We start from the raw sequence: 24,761 nt of genomic DNA, 5'->3' as shown, positions 1-24,761 counted from the left end.
TGATAGAGATTGGTCAATGTACTAAGAAAATAGTGTAGTACTGAAATTTATAGGTACTCTTCAGTACAGACATGTACAATACAGAATAAATACTGCACATCATATAGATTGCTTTTTAGCCGAGAGATCATTTAGCCTATTGTCGGGCAATTTCTTGAGCGTTATCCATTTAATACCTAGTTTCTGTTGGAGTAACTTAGAAAGAAATTTCCCATTTGCAGCAGTGTTCTCGGGCTGATTCTTGAAACTTGGCGTATATATTATATAAATAAAATATCTGTCAAGAATTTACATATGATTTATTTTCTTTCCTCCAACTCATCCTTTTCAGTACTACACTGAGATTTGACCCTTTAATTGGAAAAAAATGTTAAGAATCCAGGAATTAAGCTTTTATACTATAATAGAACATTATGTACAGCATTCCAGTAACTTTTGCTGAACCCAAATGAGAAAGGTCCTGCAGTTAAAAGCCAAGAACAAACATTTTAAATACTCTTATTTATTATGATAGTTGCAGTGACTAGATGTGGCTGATGTATTAGTCCTTAATCTGTTTGTTTGAATTTACAAAGATTAGCATTCATACTGTCACAACTAGGGTCAACAGATTGACCCATCTATTGTTGAAGCCAAACTAATTCTCACTTAAGCCTGGGTTACTAAGAGACAACCAGCTCTATTTATTAAAGGCAAATCATGTCTGACGGACCTGGTTGAGTTCTTTGTAACAGGGTGACAGACGTGTAGATATTCTGTAATGTACCATATATCAGACTTGTTCCGAACAGAGTACATGGTATTAAAGGGATGGTGGCAACTTGGATACATAATTGGCTAGCAGGCAGTGAATAGTGTTGAACAGATGTTTTTCTGATTAGATAAGTATACAGTGGGGACCCCCTGACATATTGGGACCCTTGTATTTCTTGTATATAAATTATCCGGACATGGATATATGAGTAAGATTTTGAAACTTGCGGTGGATAGTGTTCAGAAGGACACCAGCACGAACATGGCATATGCAGGCAAGTGTGAAATAATGCACTTTGGGAGGCATGATGTGGAGGGGCTCTATAATCTAGTGGTGCTATTTTTTTTTTAAGGAGTTCAAAAGCAGAGGAACCTGGAGACCGCATATTTGTAAATTGTTGAAGATGGCAGAGCAGTCGATCAGGCAGTTAAAGAAAACATTTTGGATGTTTGGCTTTATAAAAGGGGGCATTAAATACAAAAACATGTCAGACTGAACCTTTGTAAATCACTGGATAGCTCTCACAGCATTGTGAGAGATTTTTTTCCCAGAGGGTTGTTATGATCTGGCGGCGGCGGCGGAGAGAACCAACGAAGGAGTGAATGTGTAGCAAACCTAGGAAATGGGTGCATGTCAATAAATTCAAATTACAAGACAAAGAAAGGTTTTCCATTGTTCAGTCACCGTACAGAAATCCAACGTTGACCATTTTTTCTCAGGTCAGTGCAGGTTTGGCAAATATCCCACACTGAGCTCTATAGTTTTGCTCTTCAATTTATTTTTGTAACCTGTACTTGTCATAAGTAAAAGAATGGATTGGTAATGAGGCAAACTTCTTACTCCAGCAAATGCACTATATGACATGATTATGTATTGGCAGTAAACATGAATTACCAGAAATGTTTGGCATGGCATGTGTAGTGGAATGATCGGTAGATGTTGATGCTTCACTGGCTTTTTATAGCATGTAACTGTCCACAGGTTGTTTGTGGTGCAACCTTGGGTAATCCATTGGCCACGGCGCTGAAGTACTTGTGTTATTCGATTGATAATCTAGAGCCTTGGACTAATGACCTGGCGATGAGTTCAAATCCCACCACCAGCTCGGGAATTTAAATTCCGTTAAATACATTTGGAAGAAAATACTAGCATGAGTAAGAGTGACCATGTAGCTACCGGATTGACCCAACCAAAATCACATCTTTTGGGGAAGAATGTCTGCTGTCCTTAACTGGTCTGGCTTAGATGTGACTCCAGACTACACCGATGTGGTTCACTCTTAACTGCCCTATGAAATGCCCTAGCAAACCACTCTATTATATTCAAGAAGGAGGCTCATTATCAACTTCTCATGGGCAATTAGCGATGAGTAATAAATGTTGGCCTTGCCAAAGGCATCAATATCCCCTGAATGAATAAAACAAATCCAGGATATGCTTACGAATCCATGCCAGATTGTTGCGATGGGGAGCTCTTTCAGTAACTGTCCGAGTTTTAAATGACTTGAGTGTTCGCAGGAACTGGGTCAAAGCTACTAGGTGTGAGGCCACAACCCAAAGGTGCCCCAAATATGGTACTAATTTGGCAATCTCATTCAGAAGTCCAAAGGATAGCTGGTATGAGAAGGGAGGAAATGGGACTCTTGATTTTATTCTGCAGAAGAGCTGTACTGCACCTTAATCTTGGATAGACACTAGATGAAAAAGAAGCTAAAAGCCTTCTCTGTTCCACTGCATGCATCCCTCTATATTTTGTAAAAAAAAAAATGAAGATGAAGCATAGGGGAGTACTTGAAAAACATTTTCCTTGAGTATATTAGTTCCAAATGGAGGAGTGAAGGGTGTAATATTGTTGGATGTTTTGTTTTTTGTCTCCAGCAATCTTGGATATTTGTTCCTTGAGACGTGCTATTGCGTAGCATAGAGAGGAAAGTATTTTTAGCATATAGAGTAACGTATTTTTTGACTTTGGTGTAAAACAAGTTTTGAATTCTGTGTGTCAGGCACATTTTTAAATACCCTTTCAAATAAATGAGAAGTATTGGTCATTTTAATGGTAGCAATGGGTTGTAACTTTATAGCAGTGCTAAATTAAGAGAGTGCAATGTGCCAGATTAAATGAGCATATTAATGCTCATTACATCAAAATTCCAATTTGTTGCTCACCACAATGAGGAGATGTGACTATTACTGACATTGCATCTCTTTAAATTCCTACATGAAGCTATTTATATCACTTTGCATGTTAGTGCAAATAGTAATGAGTGCCATTGTTCCCACCACGAGCAGATTTATCTTGTCATTTAGCAGGGCAAGATGTGTATCAAAGTAGCACCATCATGGGACAACATTGGGCTTGTTTATCTTATTCCATTTGGGCAATAATCTCGCAACATTTTAGCCTCTAGATAAACAACTGAAAATCAGTAGTTGACATTGTGTTTGCTACCTCCAGTCTCCGCTATAATGCTGACTTTATACTGGGGCCGGTCTATCTCAGTTGGCTAGAGAGCTGGTTCATGATGCAGAGCAGAGCAACAGTGGGTTCAATTCCCGTATTACCGGCTGAGGTTATTCATGAAGGCCCGCCTTCACAACCTTGCCCCTTGCGTTAAATCACCACCAATAAGCTCTCCCCCTCAAAGGGGAAAGCAGCCTATGGTCATCTGGGAGTATGGCGACTTTATCTTTACCTTGTACTGCTTTTGCTGATTATAGCGGAGCTAGTGTGCAAATGGAGAATTTATTTTTATGTTTCTTTATGAAGCAATGGATGTTCCATTAAGGCATTGAATCATCTTAAAAAAAGCAAGCCAACAAGTTTAAAAGAAGAAACAAAATTCCAATTAGACGGCAATTTATTATAATCTTTATTGTCACAAGTCAGCTTACTTTAACACTGCAATGAAGTTAGTGAAAAGCCCCTAGTCGCCACATTCCGGCTGTGAAGCAACAGTGCTAACCACTGCACCACTGTACCCCTCCCCCTGCCAACCAGTTTTAATATAACTTTTCTAGCAAAAGCTGTGTTTAAACTAGTTGCTGAAGTCGTAAACGCAAGTCCTGAAACTGGGCATGCATTACCAATGGTGAAATGTTATGCTGCTTTTGAAAAATGTTTGACCAGAATTCCCCCCCTCCGCTTGGTTACAGAAGTTCATATGCAGAGGTGATCATTAACCAGAGCTTTTGTTAAAATGCTTGGGAAAATTGGTGTTTGTTGTCAATTCCATTTTACTCTGATGTTTCAATATAGTAAGTAGTGACCAAAGGATAATTTTTGACATATTTGATTGCCATCTCTGGATGTATCCAATTAGGCCACCAAAGACAACAATAAAGCATCTTTATAATGTAGGATAATGTCCTAAGGCATATCTCACAAGCTGCAATAAGACTAAAAATTGACAAATTGATGAACCAACTAAGGAGATATTGTGTGACTAAAATCTTGTCAAAGGAATAAGGTTTTTAAAATGGTTTATTGGAGAGCGTGTGTTTAGATAGGAAATCCAAGTTTTGGGCATGGCTGACTGAAGGATCGGTTGCCAATGTTGGGGTGATGGGAGTGTTGGTGCACAGTTGGAGAAACTCGAGGGTTCTTGGATTGTCCTAATATTGCAGGAGCTTAAAAATAGAGGTCAAGCAATGAATGTGAGGATAATTTAACATTTTGAGACATTGGTCTGGAAATCAATGCAAGAGATTGAACACTAGGTGATGGGCAATGGACTAGGTGTCTGCTAAGGTAATCTGAATTAGCTCCAGTATATTGAGGTTGGAAGATGGGCAGTCAATTGCGCCTGGAGGCAACAAAAACCATGGTAGAAGGTTTCAGCAGAAGATTAGCTTAAATAAAAGACGTGCTTAAAAAATATTTAAGGAAATTGTGCCATTTAAATGTGGAGATGTTTGGTTTTCCCTGAACCAGTATTTCAGTGTGATATATGAAACATGTGCACAGGCCAAACAATACATGGCCATAGTTTCTGTGAGTAAATTATGAAAGGTTGCAGGAACCTGGAAAGGAGGTGCTACGTAACTTAAACCAAGGGAAACCTTAATTAAATAAATGTATAAATAATCAGTAGTTAATTAGAGCTCTACTTTAAATGAATAAGTAGAAATACCAACATAATGGGATCTGTACTATGTAAAATTTGATAATGTATAAATAAAATGTAGATAAAGGATACTAAAAGTTAATAAACAAGACTAATTGTTACAAATTCATCAGAAATTGAGCTCGATCCATCTACCAAATATGATTAAATCTTGTAATTCTAGAATTTAATCACTAACAAAGAAATAAAAACTAGAACAAATGCAATCTTTGTTCAGATGATATATGGAAGCTTGTGGACAGTGGTTCTGACCCTGATGGCCACACTGGCAGGAAACGTCTCTGGTTTGGAGTCTTTGGATGGAATATTCCCTGCCCCTTGTGGGACTGGCTGGAAAAATTGTGGGAAGTTATGTTGGCAGGACTCCCTGATGCATTTCTGAAATATTCCAGTCATAGTTTGTGAAGTGGGACACCTGTCCGTTGTTGTATGGAGGTAGCCCCAGTTAGCGGCAATTTTGTCGCACCACTCTCATTTTACCACCAATGGAGTGGCCCCCTGCTGCCTTTGGAGGTGGAAGATCTATGCTCCAAAAGGGGGCCGCAGACAGGTAAAACATCCCCTGTGGTCACCATGCTCCAGTCGGAGGGATTTCTTCCCCCTTCTCTGGAGGGGCCTACTGCCCTCCTCTAAAATATTTAATTATTTTTATACCTTCAAGAGTGTCTCCTTCCTTAATAGACTGGCAAGCATGAAGACGGCTAATTAACAGGCCGCCTGCTGTAAAATTGTTCTGGTTTAACTCCAAGTGTGGGCTTGGTATCAGCATGTGGTCACTATGTTGGGTTCCTGAAGCTTGCAGGGACATCCTGCCGTTTGAGGTGGTGTGTTATTTAGAAACACTGGCCCTAAGGGAGGGGTAGAGATTTCTATGTGATATTCTCACACACTGCCACAGAAAGCATAGGTGCTCGATCTCACTGAACCCCAAAAAAGAGACACCCAGCAGAGTGGGGGTCACACAGACTTATCTCACTCCTGAAAACTGACGCTAAAGTTCCGACAAAAGGTAAGGTGATTGGGGAGCTGCTTGCCAGAATCGGTCGTGGAAGATTAGATTGGGTTTGTCACGGGCAGACAGCTGAGGCGAACATCAGGTACCTGCTGAATATGATTATGACTGCATCTGGGGCGGGGACACCAGAAGTGACTGCCTCCCTGGATGCTGAGAAGGCTTTGAGTAAAGGTGTTTGAGCAGTTTGGGTTTGTGCCAGGGTTCACCTCGTAGGTGAAACTTCTGTACAGCGCTCCCATGGCGAGCGTAGGGGTGTATACCCCCGGCTCTGAATATTTTTGGCTGCACAGAGGCACGAGGCAGGGATGCCCATTGCCCCCACTGCTGTTTGCACTGGCAATTGAGCCACTGGCCATCGCTCAGCAAAGGGGTGGATGGGCAATCAGAGAGGAGGCAGAGGCACAGAGTTTTACTCTATGCAGACGACCTGCTCCAGGTATTGAAGCACCTGACCTGGAAGGGCAAGATAACGGAACTCTGAGGGAGTTTGAAGCCTTCTCGGGTTACAAACTTAACCGGAGCAAGAACAGAATATTCCTGGTAACCTCCGAGAGGAAGGAACAGAGCTTGGAGATGCTACCGTTCAAACTGGCCTAAACCAAGTTTAGATACCTGGGGATCCTTATGGCTCATGACTGGACACGGCTCCATAAGTGGAACCTATCAAACATGGTGGAGGAGGTAAAAAGGGACCTGCGGTGATGGGACTCGCTACCACCCTCCCTGGTGGAGAGAGCTCAGGCGATCAAAAAGGAAAGTGCTGCCAAGGTTCCTCTTTCTATTCGGATCACTCTTGATCTTCATCCCAAAATCCTTCATCTCCAGGGTTGATAAACTGATAATGGCCTTTGTCTGGGCGGGAAAGAGCCCAAGGGTACTAAAAACCATTCTACAAAGAGGACGACATATGGGAGGCTTGGCTCTGCCGAACCTCCTATTTTACTATTGGGCAGCAAACATCAAGAGGATGCGGGGGTTGGTTGGGAGAGCCAGAGGCGGAATGAGTGCAGATGGAGGAGGCCTGCTGTGCGGGGATGTCCCACTGGCCACTGTCTCGCTCCCAGCACCCCCCTGGAGAGAGGAAGGAGGGCTACTGACGAGGGACATGTACGTGGACGTTAGAGTAGCGACACTGGAGGAACTAACCGAGAAGCTCCAATTCCCGAAAGGGAATTGCAATTCAGTACTTGCAATTGCAAGACTTCCTCCGCAAGGAGACCACAAAGTCCCCCCAGATACACCCACGCAGACTACTGGCACCGGACTGTCTTAGGGGGAGGTAAATGTGGCGATATATACGGCTGACTGTTCGAAGAGATAAGGGCCCCACTGGACGAGACGTGGGAAAAATGGGAGGAGGAGCTGGGCATGGAGATTGGAGAGGCTGGGGACTGGCGGAGGGGGGGGGGTGGGGATCTTGAATCAAAGCTCTGCGTAGGGTCAACTCCTCCTCCTCCCGCGCAGGGCAGAGCCTAACCTAGCTAAAGGTGCACCTAACTAGGAGATGCATGATGGGTTCTTCCCGGAGGTGGAGGATAAGTGCGAGCGGTGTCAGTGGGGGTCACGCCAACAATACCTCCATGCTCTGGTCCTGCCCCAAACTCATTGGGTTCTGAACCGCCTTCAAGACCAGAGTGGTGGTGGTAAAGATGGAGCCATGTCCCGCAGTGGCGGTATTCGGGGTATTGGAGCATTCAGAGCTTTTTACAGGGAGAAGTGCTGAGGCCCTGGCCTTTGCCTCCCTGATTGCCTGGTGGAGGTCGGTAGCACTATTCAGAGCCCCTGACTGGCTCCCGACGTAGTGGAGTTCCTAAAATTAGAAAAAATAAAATTTGCAATGAGGGAATCAGATGAAGGATTTCACCATCCGTTGAAACAATTCACCAGCCTCTTCGAAGGGAGGGAGGGAGCATCCACGCCACAGAGAAAAGGGAATCGGCCCTATGCACTGAGGGGCGCAGGTGCCTGCCGAATAAAATGCAGACTATGTAATTCAGGAAGTGCGTAGAAGAAGTAAAAGGGGATTTAGCCATCCTTCTATGCTTGTTGATTTACCTTTTTAATTTTGTTTTTCCATTGTTCTCCATATATACTCAATAACACTAATGTAAATTTTGACAACATAACTATAAAAGAGATGTAAATTATTTCTAACCTTGGGCGGAATGATATGAAGCAAAGACTTGCCTTTAATAAATGAAAACTCCAATAAAAAACATTTTTTTAAAAAAATGAAAGCACAGGTGCTGTAAAAAGGAGTGTATGATTCAGTGAACAGGGTAGGGGAACTGAGGAGAGATTGAATAACAGATCCCATAGACAGTGTTGTCCCAGCAGATATAATGTGCTTGGTACTTTGAGGATAAGGAGTAGAACTGGGAGAGACAGCCACAATGCTCACCTAGGTACTAGGACCAGGAGTCTTTTGTATAGCTACCTGGATTCCTACCTGAATAGAAGGCCTATGTGCTTCATGTTGCCATGGAGACGGTCTTTGAAAAGATCAGGGTTTCAAAGATATTCCTGAAAATACTCAACAAGTTTAATCTGCTAGGACCTGGGCGAGAGAGTGCTGCTATAGGCAGCAATACACGGTGGTTAATCATGCAAGAATGTGGGTGGGAACTCGCGCTTGGTTGGAAAGACCAAATTCCTGAGAAGCTAAAAGGAAGCTGGAAGATTTGATTAGCTTTTAGGAAGAAGTAGAAGTCTTCAGGAAAACCACATTGTGAAAGAAGAGTTGAAAGTTTCCAGGCTGGGAAAGGAAAAGTTTGGAAGTAATCCCTCAGAGGAGCTAAGAATAGTTTTGGACTAATTCTAGGAGAATTAAATGTCTACTTGAAGGACAGTGTCAAGTATACCTCTCAAGTGTATTTTTTCTGGTTGTGCTAAAATTAAAAAGGGGAAAATTCTGTATGTGTTTAGCCAATGATACTTTTAGTCTGCTGTAAAAGTCATAAGTGTGAATTATTGTCATGTTATCCTTTCAGCTATAACTGGAAGTTCGAATTTTTTTCTACAAGTTATCGGTCTCTACGGGGGTCGTAACAATAGTGGAAACCTGTGGTACTGAGCGAGAAATAAAGAACAGAAATGGAAGACGAAAGATCTGCAAAAAGAAAATTGAGGGACATTGAGATTAACGTAATTTTTCGAATAAAGTAGTCGTGTAATATGGACCCTGTAAGAGTTTATACGGGTAATTCAAATGAAAGTAAGGAAATGGAAGACTGGCTGAATAAATACTTGTCCGCTTTCACAGTAGAGGAAGAGGTTAAGATACCTAACATTCCAGAGAAACTGATGAACCAAGCACTAGAACTCACCAAATGTAACATAAGCAAGAAAACAGTATTGGAAACAAAGACATTAAAGCCTCTCAAATCCCTAGAATCCATCCCAAAGCTTCAAAGGAAGTAGGTGAGGAAATTGCAGATACTTTAGCTATAATTTTCCACACCCCCATCAGGAATTTATCCTTTTTAGAAAGGACATAGCCATGTAATTATAGACCTGTTAGTTCAATATTGTTGTAGGGTGTTACTCGATTCTATAATTAGAAAACCTCCGCACTTGAATAAATTTAAGCTGGTCAGGGAGAACGACATGAATTTGCAAAGGGTTCGCTGTGTCTGATCAGCCTGATTGAATTTTATGAGGGAGTAACGAAAGTAGTAAACTCAGGAATGAGTATGTATGTAGTTTTATATGGGGGAGACTTTTGACAAGGTTCCATATGAGATTATTGGCTAGAAGTAAAACTCATGAATTGACAGCAAACTACTGACCTGGATAGGTGATTAGTTAGAGGATTGACAGAGTGGGTATCATAGATATGTATGCGAATTGGAAGTTAGTGATGACTGGTGTCCCACAAGAATCTGGGCTGTGAACTCAACTATTCCGTATTAACGGCTTCTATAACAATAGGGAACCATTTATCAAATATTACTGATGCCGATATTGGTAGTACAGCAAGTAGTGCAGAGGGCAACATAAAATTACAAATAAAGTGAGTGGGCGAAATTGTATGGCAGGTGTGTTTCAATGTTGGTAAGTGAGGTCAATCATTTTGAACCAGAAAAGATAGATTAAGTATTTTAATTGTGTAAACCTAGAAACCGTGGAGATCTAAGACTGTGACTCCACACACCCAGATCACTGAAATGTAATGGGTATTAAAGATAATCCAGCTTTTGGAACGATCACCTTTTTAACAAGGGGGCTTAAAATGTAAAAGGAAATAAGTTTTCCTTCAGCTATATAAAGCATGGTGAGAACACACCTAGAGTATACTGTGTACAGATCTGGGCAGTGCACCTTCGAAAGGAAGGAGTGCAGTGCCAATTCACCAGAATGTCACCAGCGCTTCAAGGCTTAGATTGAGGAGAGATGACAAACCTAGGTTTGTATTCCTGGAACATGGAAGGTTCTGGGTGATTTTATTGAAGTTTTAAGAATTTTGAATGGAATTGATGGGGTGAAGAGAAACTTTTTCTGCTGGTTGGGGAGCCCAGGACAAGGGACATAACTTTAAAATCAGAGACAGACTATTCAGGAAAGAAGTTAAGTAAGAAACACTTCCTATTACAAAGGTGGTAGTATTGTTGAATTGTTCTTTCACAAAAAAACAGTAATTGCTAGCTGAATTCATTTGAAATCTTGAGATATGATTGCTTTAATAAGACTCGAGGGATAGAATGCCCCATTCCATTTCCAATACTTGTATGCTTATTTTTCTCAGGAAGTTGATGCAGTAGAGAAGATGGCATTAAATGAATCTACTGGTACATTTAATGTTCTTGTTGGTGTGCCCTTCCATTAGGAGCAAAGCTCTTCAGTGACATCTCTTCTGATAACTCTTTTTTTCTCACAAATGACCTTCCTGTGAACCATGCTATAGTCCAGCGATGTGAAGTAGAAGAACATTTGGCTGGATTTATAATTTTGTTGAAACAGTTCATTAAGCTAGCTTTCACCAGCTAGTGTGGGAATTGTAAGTTCAACATATTTATATTTGGGGGAAAAAAGGATTTAACCAGTTCAATTAGGAAATTGATGATTCAGCAAGGTTTCTCTTGGATCATACATTGGGTTTCTGACTAAAACATTTGCTGTTTCCCAGACGTGCAGTTATTGACTAAACATTTGAGTACCAGTTGCAAGCTCCAACTGGTTAATGGGAATTGAAATTATTAGCAGGGTTTTCAATTTCTAAAATATAGCTATTTGTAACTCAAAACCATAGGTTACATCTGAAGCATTGTTTCTACCTTTTTATTTCAAGGCTAAATATCCAAGGAGAAACTGTATATTTTGTCTCAGGTAATTACATAAATTATCATACACTTTAAGCTTTAAAAAAATAAATTTACAGTACCCAATTCATTTCTTTCCAATTAAGGGGTAATTTAATGTGGCCAATCCACCTACCCTGCACATCTTTGCGTTGTTGGGGTGAGACCCACGCAGACACGGGAAGAATGTGCAAACTCCACACGGACAGGGACCCGGGGCCGGGATCAAACCTGGGTCCTTTGCTCCGTGAGGCAGCAGTGCTAACCACTGCACCACCGTGCTGCCTTCCATTTTAAGCTTTTAATAAACATTTCCTGTATCATACTTTACACATTGCATTTTGAAATAAGCAAACAGAAGCTTGTATAAATAAATTGGTAAAGATTAGGCCCTCATCAATACAGTTTAACACTTGTCTAAAATCTGCAATTTTATTATTCAATTTACTGTTGGTTAGATTAACGACCCTGCATGTATGAATCCTGCGATAAAGCATTATGGAAAACCAAACTGTCAGGTTGCAACATTGGCCTGGCGAGGTCAAATTTGTTTGCATCTTTGCTATACAACTGGATCATTCAAAAATGACTTGTGAATCCTGTCTGAAAATTGAGCTGTTGGCTTAAAGTTTAGTTACATATGAACATACAAATTTGGAACAGGAGTCGGCCACTTGGCCCCTCGAGCCTGCTCCGCCACTCAAAAAGGTCATGGCGAATTTGATTGGAAAGTCAACCCATGTTCCTGCCTACCCCCTTATTTATATATACTTTTTAAAAATTCAAATATTTTATACATAACATTAAAACATCCCCCACCCCCCAAATTAGCAACTAACCGGGACCAGCTCTTTGAAATACATAATAAAAGGCTGCTATCTTCGGTAGTACCCCTCAATTGCTCCCCTCACAGTGCACTTGACTTTCTTGAGGTATAAGAACTCCAGATCTCCCAACCACACTGAGACACTGAAATGGAGAAGCTGACCTCCGTCCTATCAGCAATCTCCCCTGAGCAATCAGCGAGGCAATGGCCAGGACATCGACACCCCACACCCGCCTGCAGCTCCAGCATGTCTGGCACCCCAAATATAGCCACAAAAGGACAGGGCTCCAATTTTAAGAATAGACGACATGGTGTTAAACAAGGAGACCCAGAACGTTGCAAGCTTAGAACACAACCAGAACATGTGCACATGGTTGACTGGACCCCTTCCACAACCCTTGCACTTCTCCTTCTTCCTGCAAATAACTTATTCAATCTGACCGAATCAGATCATCCCTATACACTATAAACTGTATTAAGCCAATCCTCACACACTAGGATGTGGAGTTCACCTTCCCCAGGGCCTCACTCCACATCCCAACTCCAACTCCAGCTCCTTCTCCTCCCACTTGGCCTTGACCCCCTCCACCGATATTGCGTCTTCGAGCATAATCCTTCCACCGATACCCGAGGTACTCCCATCCTCTGACCCTCCGAACGAAAGAACCCCCTCCATCATCGAGGTTGGGAATGTTGCAAAGATCAGTTTCGCAAAGTTGCGAACTTGCAGATATCTGAGTCGGACTGAGAAAGCCCAAATTTCTCCAACAACTCCTCCAAACCTGCAAAATGTTTCTCTGAAGAACAGAACCCCCACCCCATTTCTTCTAGCTCCATCTCTTCCCATCTCTCTGCATGTGGCATCCAACCTCGCACATTCAAGCATATGATATGCGCGGATCGGAGCCAGCTTCGATATTGCCCCAATTTAAAATGTTACCAAAATTGTCAGCATATCTTCAGGGTGGAGACAACCATTGGATTTGACAAATATTTCACAGGTGAGAGCAGGAGCGAGGCTGTCGCTAGTGCCCTCCATCCAGACCACTTAGATGATTTTGACTCCATCCATACGCAAGTTGCATCTGGATCCCCACACCATTCTGGATCTCCACACCAACAGGGGCTGGTTTAGCACTGGTCTAAATCGCTGGCTTTGAAAGCAGACCAAGGCAGGCCAGCAGCAAGGTTCAATTCCCGTACCAGCCTCCCCGAACAGGCGCCGGAATGTGGCGACTAGGGGCTTTTCACAGTAACTTCATTTGAAGCCTACTTGTGATTCATTCCAGCACCTTCTCCGCATTTTCCACCCAGTAATAATATATCAGACTCTGCAATGCCAAGCCCCCTGACTGTCAGTCGCTCTGAAGGACTGTCTTTCAAATCCGTGTCATTTTGCCTGCCCAAATAAAGGACAAAACTAGTTTCTCGACCCCCCCCCCCCCCCCCCGAAAGGACTTTGGGGTGGGGGGGTAAAATATTCATCTTGACTGACTGAATCCTGCCCGCCAAGGACAGAGGGAGACTGTCGGCCCTGACCCTGCTCAAAAGTTCATACAGTTAAACTTAAGGAGTCGGGCCCAATCCCGAGCCACTGGAACCCCAAGATATCTGAAATGAGAACCCGCAAAGCAGCATGGCAACACCCTTCAGATTGACTCATTGATAGAAAATCTATTTAGCTTTGCCTTAAAAATATTTAGACTCTGCTTCCAGTGCCTTTTGAGGAAGAGAGTTCCAGAGACTTGCGACCCTCTGCAACAAAAACATTCTCTTCATCTATCTTAAATGAACAACCCCTTATTTTTAAACAGTGACCCTGAGTTTTAGGTTCATCTCCACCCTGTCAATACCCTCAGGATCTTAAAGGCTTCAATCAACTTACTCTTCTGAACTCTAGTGGATACAAATCTAACCTCCCCAACCTTTCCTCATAAGACATCCTGCCTATTCCTTGTAGTAGTTTACTGAAGATAATGTAAAGTCACTGTAGTCCCAGATGACCATTGGTTGCTTTCCCCTTTGAGGGGGAGAGCTGACTGGTGGTTTAACCTGAGGATCACCACACCTCAGGTGAGGGGAAAGGTTGAGAGGGCAGGCTTTCATGAATAACCTCAGCCGGTACTGGAATTAGTATTGTAAACCCCGTCTGAACTCCATCTAATGCATTTACTTCTTTCCAGAAAAAAGGAGACTAATACTGTACACAATACTCCAGATGTGGTCTCACCAATACCCTGTACAACTGAAGCATAACCTCCATGCTTTTGTAATCTATTCCCCATACAAATTATATTCTATTGACACCTCATCTGTATTATAAACTGCAGTCAGTTAGGAACTTTGTGCTTAGTTTACACCAAAAGTGCAATATCAGTGCCTAGTGATTTTTTAAATAGGACCTTGTTAGCTCTGGCTTATCTACCTGCTTAAATTCAATGTTTGTTTGTGGCTGATTATCCAACTCAATAGCTTGGTCCTACTACTCCTCTCCTCTCACCACCCCCCCTCCCCCACATAGCCTTTGATCCCCTTAGACCCAAGTGCTATATGTAACTGTTTCTGGAAAACAGTGTTTTGGCCTCAATTGCTTTCTGTGGTAGCGGATTCCACAGGCCGACCACCACTTTGTAGGTGAAAGAATTTCTTCCCGTATCCTCGGCCTGTGGCCTCTGGTACTGGACACCCCACCATCAGGAACATCCTTCTTGCATCTACCCTGACTCGTCCTGTTAGAAATTTATATCCTCTGACTTCCGGTGGTGGCTATGAAGGAGTAAGTCACACATTTGGTGGCTCCCGCTCTGGTCAGACTTTTGGACCTTTCCCCCGGACTTTTTTCCAGTTTTAAACGGCAAATTCAAAGGCTGAGGCAATTGGGCACCGTTTCCACGTATCGGTGCATGGAGAAAAGAACCAGAAGTGCACGAAAGGGCAGAAACGAGACGTTAGCCACGAGTTGTGTTGAAGCTGCAGTGGGAGACAGTATGGCCGAGGACCGGACCCCTGGGGTGGCAGCGCAGCGACCAACGGACCCGGTGATGCAGGCCATCCGGGATGGTTTTGCCAGGCAGAAGCGGGAATGTTTGGACCCGATTAAAGAATCAATCGATCGGCTAGAGAGCAGATTGGATACCCAGGATCGGGCGATTCAGAAGGTTGAGAAGGCGCTGGCTGAACAGGAGGAGCATCAAATAGCGGTGGAGCTGGAGGTGGGGGTGCTTCGGGAGCAGCAGAAAAGGCTCCTGGAGAAGGTGGAGGACCTTGAGAACTGGTCCCACCGGCAGAACTTAAGAATCGTCGGGCTCCCGGAGGGGGCTGTGGGAGCAGACGCTGGGGCATATGTAGCGGGTATGTTCGAAAAGCTGCTGAGGGAGGGGGCATTCCCCCAAACATTAGAGGTGGACAGGGCATACCGAGCGCTTGCTATGGAAGCCGGGGGGGGGGGGCTTCGGTGGGCCAAGCGAATGCGGAGTTGTAAGTGGGACAACAGCATCCTGCGGGTGTACCAGGACCTGAGCGTGGAGGTGGCGAGGAAGAGGGCAGGCTTTAACCAAGTCAAATCTATTTTCTTCAAGAAGCAGGTGAAGTTCGGTCTGCTGTATCCGGCGTTTCTTTGGGTCACGCACGAGGACCAGCATCACTATTTTGTGTCGCCGGAGGCGCTGGACTTTGCTAAAAGAGAAGGACTGGTGGGGGTCTGAGAACTGTCGAACTTTGAGACAATTTGTTGGCCTATATTGGGCCCCTTTTTTCTGTTTTTGTTTTTCCCCCTTGGTTTTGGGGGTTTTGTTTTCCTGTTTTAAATTGGTTATGCCTTCTCTTATTGTTTCGTGTCTGTTTTGGGGGCCCTGGTTAAGGTGGGAGGGGCGGGGGGAGTCGATTTTTTGGTTTTGGGTTCTGCTTCTCTGTAAATGTTGGCAATGTCCCTTTTGTTTTTATTGATGTGCACTTTTGTGGGATGGAGACGTGCCTGTTTGAGTTTCGGTGGGAACAATAGGTGGGAGACTTCTTGGGGGCGGGGGCCACCAAGCCAGCTGGGTGAGCTAGCTCACGGAAGCACAGTGGGGGGGGTGTATACGTTTAATGTACTAGATGGGTTAGGTCTTAGAATGGTGTTGCTGGGGGGGGAGGGAGGGCGGGGGGGGGGGGGGGGAGTTCTGCTGACGAGGGAGGGACTTCGGTGGAGGGACACTGAGGAGGTCGAGGATGGGGGCTGCCGTGGGGTGGGCCGGAGAAAGTGCAGCGCAGGGGCTGGAGGCGGGCCCAAGCAAGGGGATGGCTGATCACCTGGAATGTACGGGGTCTAAATGGGCCGGTAAAGAGGGCATGTGTGTTTGCGCACCTGAGGGGACTGCAGGCAGACGTAGTAATGATGCAGCACCTCAGTAGTGAATCCATGGAGATTTAGGCAGCCGAGGGCGAAGGAATTTTCTTCTTACTCCCATGTACATAAGGTGTACTCCAGGATCGATTTTTATTTGTCCTGGGTAGGGCCCTACTGGCTGGGGTGGTGGACACTGGGTACTCGGCAATCATGATCTCGGACCATGCTCCGCAGTGGGTGGACCTGCAGGTGAGTATGGATAGCAAGCAGATCCCGCAATGGAGGTTGGATGTAAGGTTGTTGGCGGACGAAGCGTTGTGTGAGAGGCTGAGGAAGTGTATGCTGAATTACCTGCAGGTAAATGATACGGGGGAGGTCTTGGCAGCGGTGGCCTGGGAAGCGCTGAAGGCAGTGGTGAGAGGAGAGCTGATCTCAATCCGGGCCCACAGGGACAGGACGGATAGGGCAGAAACGGACCGACTGGTAAAAGAGATTCTACGAGTTGATAGGAGGTATGCGGAAGCTCCAGAGGCAGGGCTTTTAAGAGAACGCCGGAATTTGGTTTGTTAACCGCAGTGAGGGCAGTGGAACAGTTCAGAAAGGCGAAGGGGGCGATTTACGAGCATGGTGAGAAGGCCAGCAGAATGCTTGTACTGCAGCTCCGAAAGAGGGAGGCAGCTAAAGAAATAGGGAGAGTTAGTGACAGGGATGGGAACTTAGTTGGGGACTCGGCGGGGGTGAGTAAGGCCTTTCGGGACTTTTATAGCAGGTTGTATAGGTCGGAACCCCCTGCGGGGACGGAGGGGATGAGGCACTTCTTGGAGGGGCTGACTTTCCCGAAGGTGGATGGGGGAGCTGGTAGAAGGGCTGGGGGTCCCGATCGGGCTGGAAGGGATAGTGGAGGGTTTGAAGGTCATGCAGTCAGGTAAGGCCCTGGGACCGGACGGGTACCCAGCCGAGCTCTATAAAACGTTCTCTGAAATATTGGGGCTGGTGCTGAAGAAGGTCTTCAACGAGGCCAAGGAAACTGGGGTTCTGCTCCAGACAATGTCACAGGCCATGATCTCGCTCATTCTGAAATGGGACAAGGACCCGGAGCTATGTGGGTCTTACATATTTCTTTATTGAACGTAGATGCCAAACTTTTGTCCTCCAGGATTGAGGACTGTGTACCGAACGTTATTGTGGAAGATCAGATGGGGTTTGTTAAGGGTTAAGTAATTGGGGGGGCCAATGTAAGAAGGCTGTTAAACGTGATCATGATGCCCCCGGAAGGTAGTGAGGTTGAGAGGTAGTGGTCGCGATGGATGCGGAGAAAGCCTTTGACCGGATTGAGTGGGATTATTTATGGGAGGTGCTAGAGCGGTTCGGTTTTGGGAGGGGCTTTATTGACTGGGTTAGGTTGCTGTACCGGGCTCTGGTTGCAAGTGTACAGACAAACTGGACGACTTTGAATTATTTCAGACTGCACCGGGGGAAAGGGATGTCCCCTCTCCCCACTGCTGTTTGCGCTGGCAATAGAGCCGCTGGCAATTGCTCTGAGGGCCTCAAGGGGCTGGTCCGGAGGGTGGGGGGGGGGGGGGGGTGCAGTACAGGGTCTCGCTGTATGCAGATGACCTACTGTTGTATGTCTCAGACCCAATGGAGGGGATGGAAGAAATTATGGGAATTGTAGGGGAATTCGGCCGGTTTTCGTGGTGTAAGCTCAATATGGGGAAGAGCGAGATGTTTGTGGTCCAGGCGAGAGGTCGGGAGAGGCGACTGGGGGAACTGCTGTTCAGAGTGGCAGGGGACAGTTTCACGTGTCTGGGTATCCAAGTGGCGAGGGATTGGGACAGGCTTCATGAATTGAACTTGGCACGGCTGGTGGAGGAGATGAAGGAGGATTTCCGGAGATGGGATGCTCGCTCGTTGTCTCTGGTGGGCAGAGTTCAATCGGTAAAAATGACGGTCCTCTCGAGATTACTATTCGTCTTCCAATGCCTCCCCATCTTCATCCAGCGGTCCTTTTTTAAGTGGATCAATAAAATTATTGTGGGCTTTGTGTGTGGGGAATGGGGGGAGGGGGGAGAATGGGGGGAGGGGGGAGATTGGGGGGAGGGGGGAGATTGGGGGGAGGGGGGGAGTGGAGGGGAGGGGAGAGTCCCCGCGAGTGAAGAGGGCAATGCTTGAGCAGAGTCGGGAGGGATAGTGGGCTGGCGCTGCTGAATTTCAGCAATTATTACTGGGCGGCTAATATAGCCATGGGGAGGAGGTGGCTGGTTGGCGGGGGGGGTGGGTGGGGGGGCGTGGGTGCGCATGGAGGCGGCTTCTTGTAAGGACACTAGTCTGGGGGCGCCGGTAACGGCGCCTCTGCCGTTCCCGCCGGCGCGATACTCCACCAGTCCAGTGGTGGTGGCGGCCCTGAGAGTCTGGGGGCAGTGGAGGAGACATGCGGGAGCAGAGGGGGCATCAGTGTGGTCCCCAATCTGCAATAATCACCGGTTTGCCTCTGGGAGGATGGACGGGGGGGTTCCGAATTTGGCGGAGAGCGTGGATTGAGAGGATGGGGGACTTGTTTATAGAAGGAAGCTTCCCGAGTATGAGGGCGCTGGCGGAGAAGTTTGCATTGGCGGGGGGAAATGAATTTCGATATCTGCAGGTGCGGGACTTTGCGTAGGCAGGTACCAACCTTCCCACTCCTCCTGCTAAGGGGGATTCAGGATAGGATGGTTTCTAGAGGATGGATAGGAGAGGGGAGCGTCTCGGACATATATAAAGAGCTATGGGTTTGGAGGAGACGCAGACCGAGGAGCTGAAGCAAAAGTGGAGGAGGACCTGGGGAGAGAGATAGAGGAGGGCCTTTGGGCGGACGCGTTGAGTAGGGTCAACGTGACCGCAACATGTGCCAGGCTCAGCCTGATCCAATTTAAGGTCGTTCACTGGGCTCACATGACAGTGGCCTGGATGAGCAGATTCTTTGGGGTGGAGGACAGGTGTGCGAAGTGTGCCGGGTGTGGGGGGGGGCAGCGAACCATGTCCACATGTTCTGGGCATGCTCAAAACTGAGGGGATTTTGGCAGGGGTTTGCTGACGCCATGTCCAAGGTATTAAATACGAGGGTGGCATTGAGTCCAGAGGCGGCGATTTTCGGGGTGTCGCAGGATCCGGGAATCCAGGAGGAGAAAGAGGAAGATGTTCTGGCCTTTCCTTCCCTGGTAGCCCGGAGGCGGATAAGGGGGGGGGGGTTTAGGCTAGCGTAGATTAGGGGATAAGTAATGGTGGGACCTGTGGGAGAGGGAGGCGGTATTTGCACTGTTAATATTTTCCTTGTTACGTACATTGTTGATTTTGTTGCTGGTACAATGCCAAAGAAATACCTCAATAAAATGTTTATTAAAAAAAAAGAGAAATTTATATCCTCTGGTTCTTGACTTTTCTGCCCAATTGGGGCACTTTTTCTCTATTCTGTCTAGACCTCTCTGGATTTTGAACGCCTCTATCAAATCTCCTCTCAACCTTCTTGAAGGAGAACAAACCCAGTTTTTGCAATCTATTCATGTAACTGAAGCGCCTCAGCCTTGGTACCCTCTCAGGCAGGGTTCCCAAACTGTGGGTAAGGTCATGAACTCCACGACACTCATGGCACCATAGAGCAAGGACTTGGAAATCTCCTGGGATCAGTTCCGAGGTCCCATTAGACATGTGTCCCAATTATTTTTTTCCTGGCTTGCAGTTTGCTGGGAGAGGTGTGACAGTGGGCTTTGCACAGGCAACCTTATTGTCTGACTTGAGCATGTTCTAGCCTGTTTGAAAACTTGATCATTGGTGTAGTATCATGCTCTCAAGCAAAGAGGGGTTCTACTTAAACCCTGCTCATTCCTAGCCTTATTCATTGTGGCTGCTGAAATCATAATTTTCAAATCGTTAGGGATATTTAATGTTTCCCATATCACTTGCTCTTGATTAATTAAAGCTGACATGTTTTCCAGAGGTTTAAATGATTACTTTCCTTTTTGCTAGTTTGGGCCACTTCAAAAGAATCAGTTTACAGAATCTGCGTTTCATTAGGCCCAGTGAGTAAGATGACATTTTGACATTTTCACAAAATAGTTTCAAATTTGAAAACTGATTTTCAGATGTTTAATTTTAACCGTAATAATTAAATATTGAAGATTATTATCCTGCTATTTGTTTTATTTTTGAGACTAACCCCACCCTCTTCATCCCACCACCCCTACAACTTTCGTCATCACCCCCCTCAAAGATTTTCACTCTGGATCACACCGAGGAAGCACTGCTTTAAAGCCTTCAGATCCTACCTAAAGTTGTGTGCCCAGACAAAATACTCCAGGTGAAGCCAAGCCAGAGTTTCATAATGTACCAGGATCATTAATTCCTCATGTTAGTATAGTGTTCGGATAACAAACTTCCCAAATTTTTCCCTTGAAGTCACCAGTATTCAGATAATGGATCCTTTTGTATCGGATTTTACAGTTATTCTCTCTTGCATGTTCTATACGTAACAAAATGTTCATTTTTCTTATGGTGGCTCAGTAGATGAAGCCACATAAAAGTTGTAGCATTAACACACAACAAATTGTGGCAGACCTGTACTGGTCCTGATGACAGTGGGCAAGGAAAGTGGAATGTCTATTTGGTGACCCCAGCCGAAACTTCATGGACATTGATATCTGAGGAGTGATAAAGCGTTACTGAGCATTGCAAAAGACCTGTTAACGCTCAACATGAAGGATAGCTACTCATTGTTTCTGGAAGCAAATCTCAATATGTCATTCAGAAAGAGTGGTTAAACTTAGGGGCCATAACTTCTGATGGTGTGACAGTGTGGGAGGAGTGTGGGGTTGGAGGGTTGGGCCTGCTTGGATTGTTGAGCTGGGCGGTTTGAGGCTGGTCAGTACATAGTGACCCAGAAGCTAGAAGTGGTTTTAATTCGTTCAACCTTTTCTGGGTAATTATTGATGCTTTTTTAGATTCCTCCCAATGCAGGGTAATTGCATGTCAGCAGTTTGAACTTCCAGGCAATTACCATGCAATCTGGGGGTGGAGCTCGAAAGTACGCCCCTAGATAAATAATTCAATTGATTATGTTGAATAGTTGATAATGTAGCAGGTGCTGGTTTAAAACTAATGTATATTAACTTGCTAAAACAATTTGTATAGTGCTTTTCATGACTACTGGACATCTCAAAGTGTTTTACAGCTGTTGAAGTACTTTTGAAGTGTAGTCACTGTTGTATTATAGGAAATGCAGCAGCCAATTTGCCACAGTAGGCTCCCACAAACAGCATTGTGATACAGATTAATGGATGTATGTTGACCAGGGCACCAGGAATACTCCTTCCCACATCTAGAACGAGGAGTCATCGATCTGGTTATGGGATTGGTTATTTTGGACCGAGATGCGAAGCATGTTTGGCGAGGGTCATGAATCCTTGAAATTCTCTACCCTGGAGGGCCATGGGCACTTGGGCACTAAAGGGTTCAAGCAATGCAGGGACAGGACTGAAAATGGAGTTGGAAGATTGTCCATTACATTATTGAATGACTGAGCAGGCTGAAGTGGCATATAATCAATTCCTCCTATTCTGTTTTGTGTTAATTTCATTTTAGCAATTGCAGGGAGATATCTATTTTGAGCATTTGATGTGGCCTTATGATCATTATATATCTGAATATCAATTTATTTTCAAATAGGTAGTGAACTTTTTTTTGGGGGGGAGGTGTACGAGTGAATTCCACGGTTATGCTGTATGATGCAATCTGGCTTGTCTCTTGCAGATGTTGAGGATCTGCCACCATCCGTGCAGGAAAAATTGTTTGATGAGGTGCTTGATCGGGATGTACAGAAAGGTAAGCAGTTTATTGAGCGTTTTCAATTCTAATTGAATGATAACACTTCTGATATTAGATTTTGTTATGAATGTAGTGAGTATCCGTTTTTATTAAATTATTCTAGAATTGACTCCGAGCAGTATTATTAAAGTTCAACATTTGCTACAAGTAAGCCATCTGGGATGAGAGATCAGGCGATGGGTTAATATACTGTTCTTTTATCTCTGCCATCAGGGTTCAAATAAAGGGCAGGCAGATGAATTGAAGCTATCTATGTGACTTGTAGGATTCTTACATAAAATTAATCAGCAAAGTCCCAAATTACAGTGTAAAACTACCTCTACTTTGGCACAAAATCAGTGATGTCCTGACTATTGATATGACAATGATAAATGAAAAGATTATGTGAATGCAGCAGGGAAACATGGTGCTGTGTGATTGGATAGAAGGAAGAACTTTATTGTATGTAACTTGTGTCAACTCTGCCTTTTGAAGTGGAGCTGCTGGATTAAAAATGTTTTCCTTTACCCTAGCTAAACGGCCGTATCTCGTTGAGCTACATTATTTGCACAAAATTGGGACTGGAGAAAAAGTTAACTTTTGTATCTTTTCCCTCTTTTTGTGATATTCTGGGAGTTTTCCACATCGAGCATGAAACTGAAGGGAATAGGAAAATGTATTTGTTTTTAGTTCTGTTTTGTAACTGCCAATAATTGAGGTTGGGTAGCAAAAAAAGATATGGTTGCTGTTCCCTTCACGTTAGAAGGTGAGGGTTGACGACTGAATTTTTTTTTTTTTTTTAAATATAAATTTAGAACCCAGTTCTTTTTTTCCAATTAAGGGGCAATTTAGTGTGGCCAATTCACCTAGCCTGCACATCTTTGGGTTGTGGGGGTGACACCCACGGTGACACAGGGAGAATGTGCAAAACTGCACATGAGCAGTGACTAATCACTGCGCCACCATGTCGCCCAATGAATAAAGTTTTTAAAAGAAGGGACTTGTTACAGTTAGAACTATGTCATTTGGGAGGTAAACTAGGCCTAGTAAAAGTTGTGAACCGCTACATGGTACCTGAAACTTTATTGAAATGTATCTGAGCTGTAATCAATGGGCAGTTATAGTGACTCATTGGTCGCAACCCTGCAACTGAAGTGTTATTGACAGTGAGTGCATCCTTGCTGATGGGCTCAAGGACCTTGTTTTTTGAGTCAACCAGGAAGCATTTCCGTTCATGGATACGGTAGTGCAAAGCTCTTTGAGCAAACTCACCGTAACCTTCCAACCTCTCTGTTCACACCTCTAAAGCTCTGCGGAGTAGGTTCCTAATCAGATAGATATGCTGGGAGATTTGGGGGGGGCGGGGGGTGCTTTATCACATTAGTTGAATTACCTGCTCCTGTTCCATAAGATGTGTAAAAGCAATTCATTGTTTCCTTTCACTGAGCTCACAATAGATAATCGGGTGACTTCCACATGCTGCAGTCTAATTTCCTGTATAATTGGGAACAGATTCTAGAACTTTAAAGGTGTGAGCCCACAGTCTCAGAAGATTGATTATCAGCATATTGTTTTCCCTAATCAAAGCCAGATTTTCAGTATAAAGATCTGCAGATGTTTGATAAGCACTGGAGATACTTTTTCAGGTAAATTAACTTAATTTTAGAAGTGCCTATCTTTTGAAACCAGCTTTACAATAACTTTAATTTGAAGATTAATAACTTAAACAAGGCTATTGTCATTCTTAACTCTTTGCTTTTGTAGAATTAGAGGAAGAATCTCCCATTATAAACTGGTCCTTGGAGCTAGGAAGCCGCTTGGACAGCCGACTTTATGCTCTCTGGAACCGCACAGCAGGTGACTGTCTGCTTGACTCGGTGCTACAAGCAACATGGGGTATTTATGACAAAGATTCGGTTCTGCGGAAAGCTCTTCACGATAGCTTGCACGACTGCTCACATTGGTAGGAATTTTTCCTATGGTTTCCATTTCTCCAGAGAAACTAAACTCATTTAATCTGCAAAAGTAACATATATACTGCATAACTGTAACCTAACCACAAAACAAATGTCAGCTCCAAAGCTAGCTTTTTCAGTCAAATTTTATCCTGCACCATTTCACATGTGTGCGGGCGTGCGTGCATGCCCTGGGCATCATCAGTATACTATAGACACAATGAAGTCTCATGGCACCAGGTCAAACGTGACCAAGGAAACTGAAGAGAAAAACATACTTGACTTTATCCTCACCTGCCTGCTGCAGGTGCATCTGTCCATGACAGTATCGGCATATATTACTTAATATTTTTGCATTCAATAGGGGAGATGGTAGTGTAGTGGTAATGCCACTGGGCTAGTAATCCAGTGGCCCAGGCTAATCCAGTGAGTTTAGTAATCCAGTGGCCCAGGAGACGTGCGTTCGAATCCCACCAGGGCAGCTGGTGAAATTTGAATATTTTGGGGCAGCACGGTAGCATTGTGGATAGCACAATTGCTTCACAGCTCCAGGGTCCCAGGTTCGATTCCGGCTTGGGTCACTGTCTGTGCGGAGTCTGCACATCCCCGTGTGTGCGTGGGTTTCCTTC

At 44.6% G+C, this 24,761-nt stretch overlaps 1 protein-coding gene across 4 annotated transcripts in view; it reads left to right on the top strand.

Moving 5' to 3' along the window:
- zranb1b (zinc finger, RAN-binding domain containing 1b) overlaps window positions 1–24,761 on the top strand; it is a 132,232-nt gene that overhangs the window by 69,107 nt on the left and 38,364 nt on the right. For all 4 annotated transcript variants that reach the window (XM_072479249.1, XM_072479247.1, XM_072479245.1 and 1 more), the window contains 2 exons: window positions 22,124–22,195; window positions 23,942–24,140. In XM_072479249.1, the coding sequence (XP_072335350.1) occupies window positions 22,124–22,195; window positions 23,942–24,140 (271 nt within the window). The remainder of the gene's footprint in view (window positions 1–22,123; window positions 22,196–23,941; window positions 24,141–24,761) is intronic.

Source organism: Scyliorhinus torazame, chromosome 16 (genome assembly GCF_047496885.1).
Source record: "Scyliorhinus torazame isolate Kashiwa2021f chromosome 16, sScyTor2.1, whole genome shotgun sequence".
Classification (NCBI taxonomy): Eukaryota; Metazoa; Chordata; class Chondrichthyes; order Carcharhiniformes; family Scyliorhinidae; genus Scyliorhinus; species Scyliorhinus torazame.
This window is presented reverse-complemented; position numbering and strand designations above follow the sequence as displayed.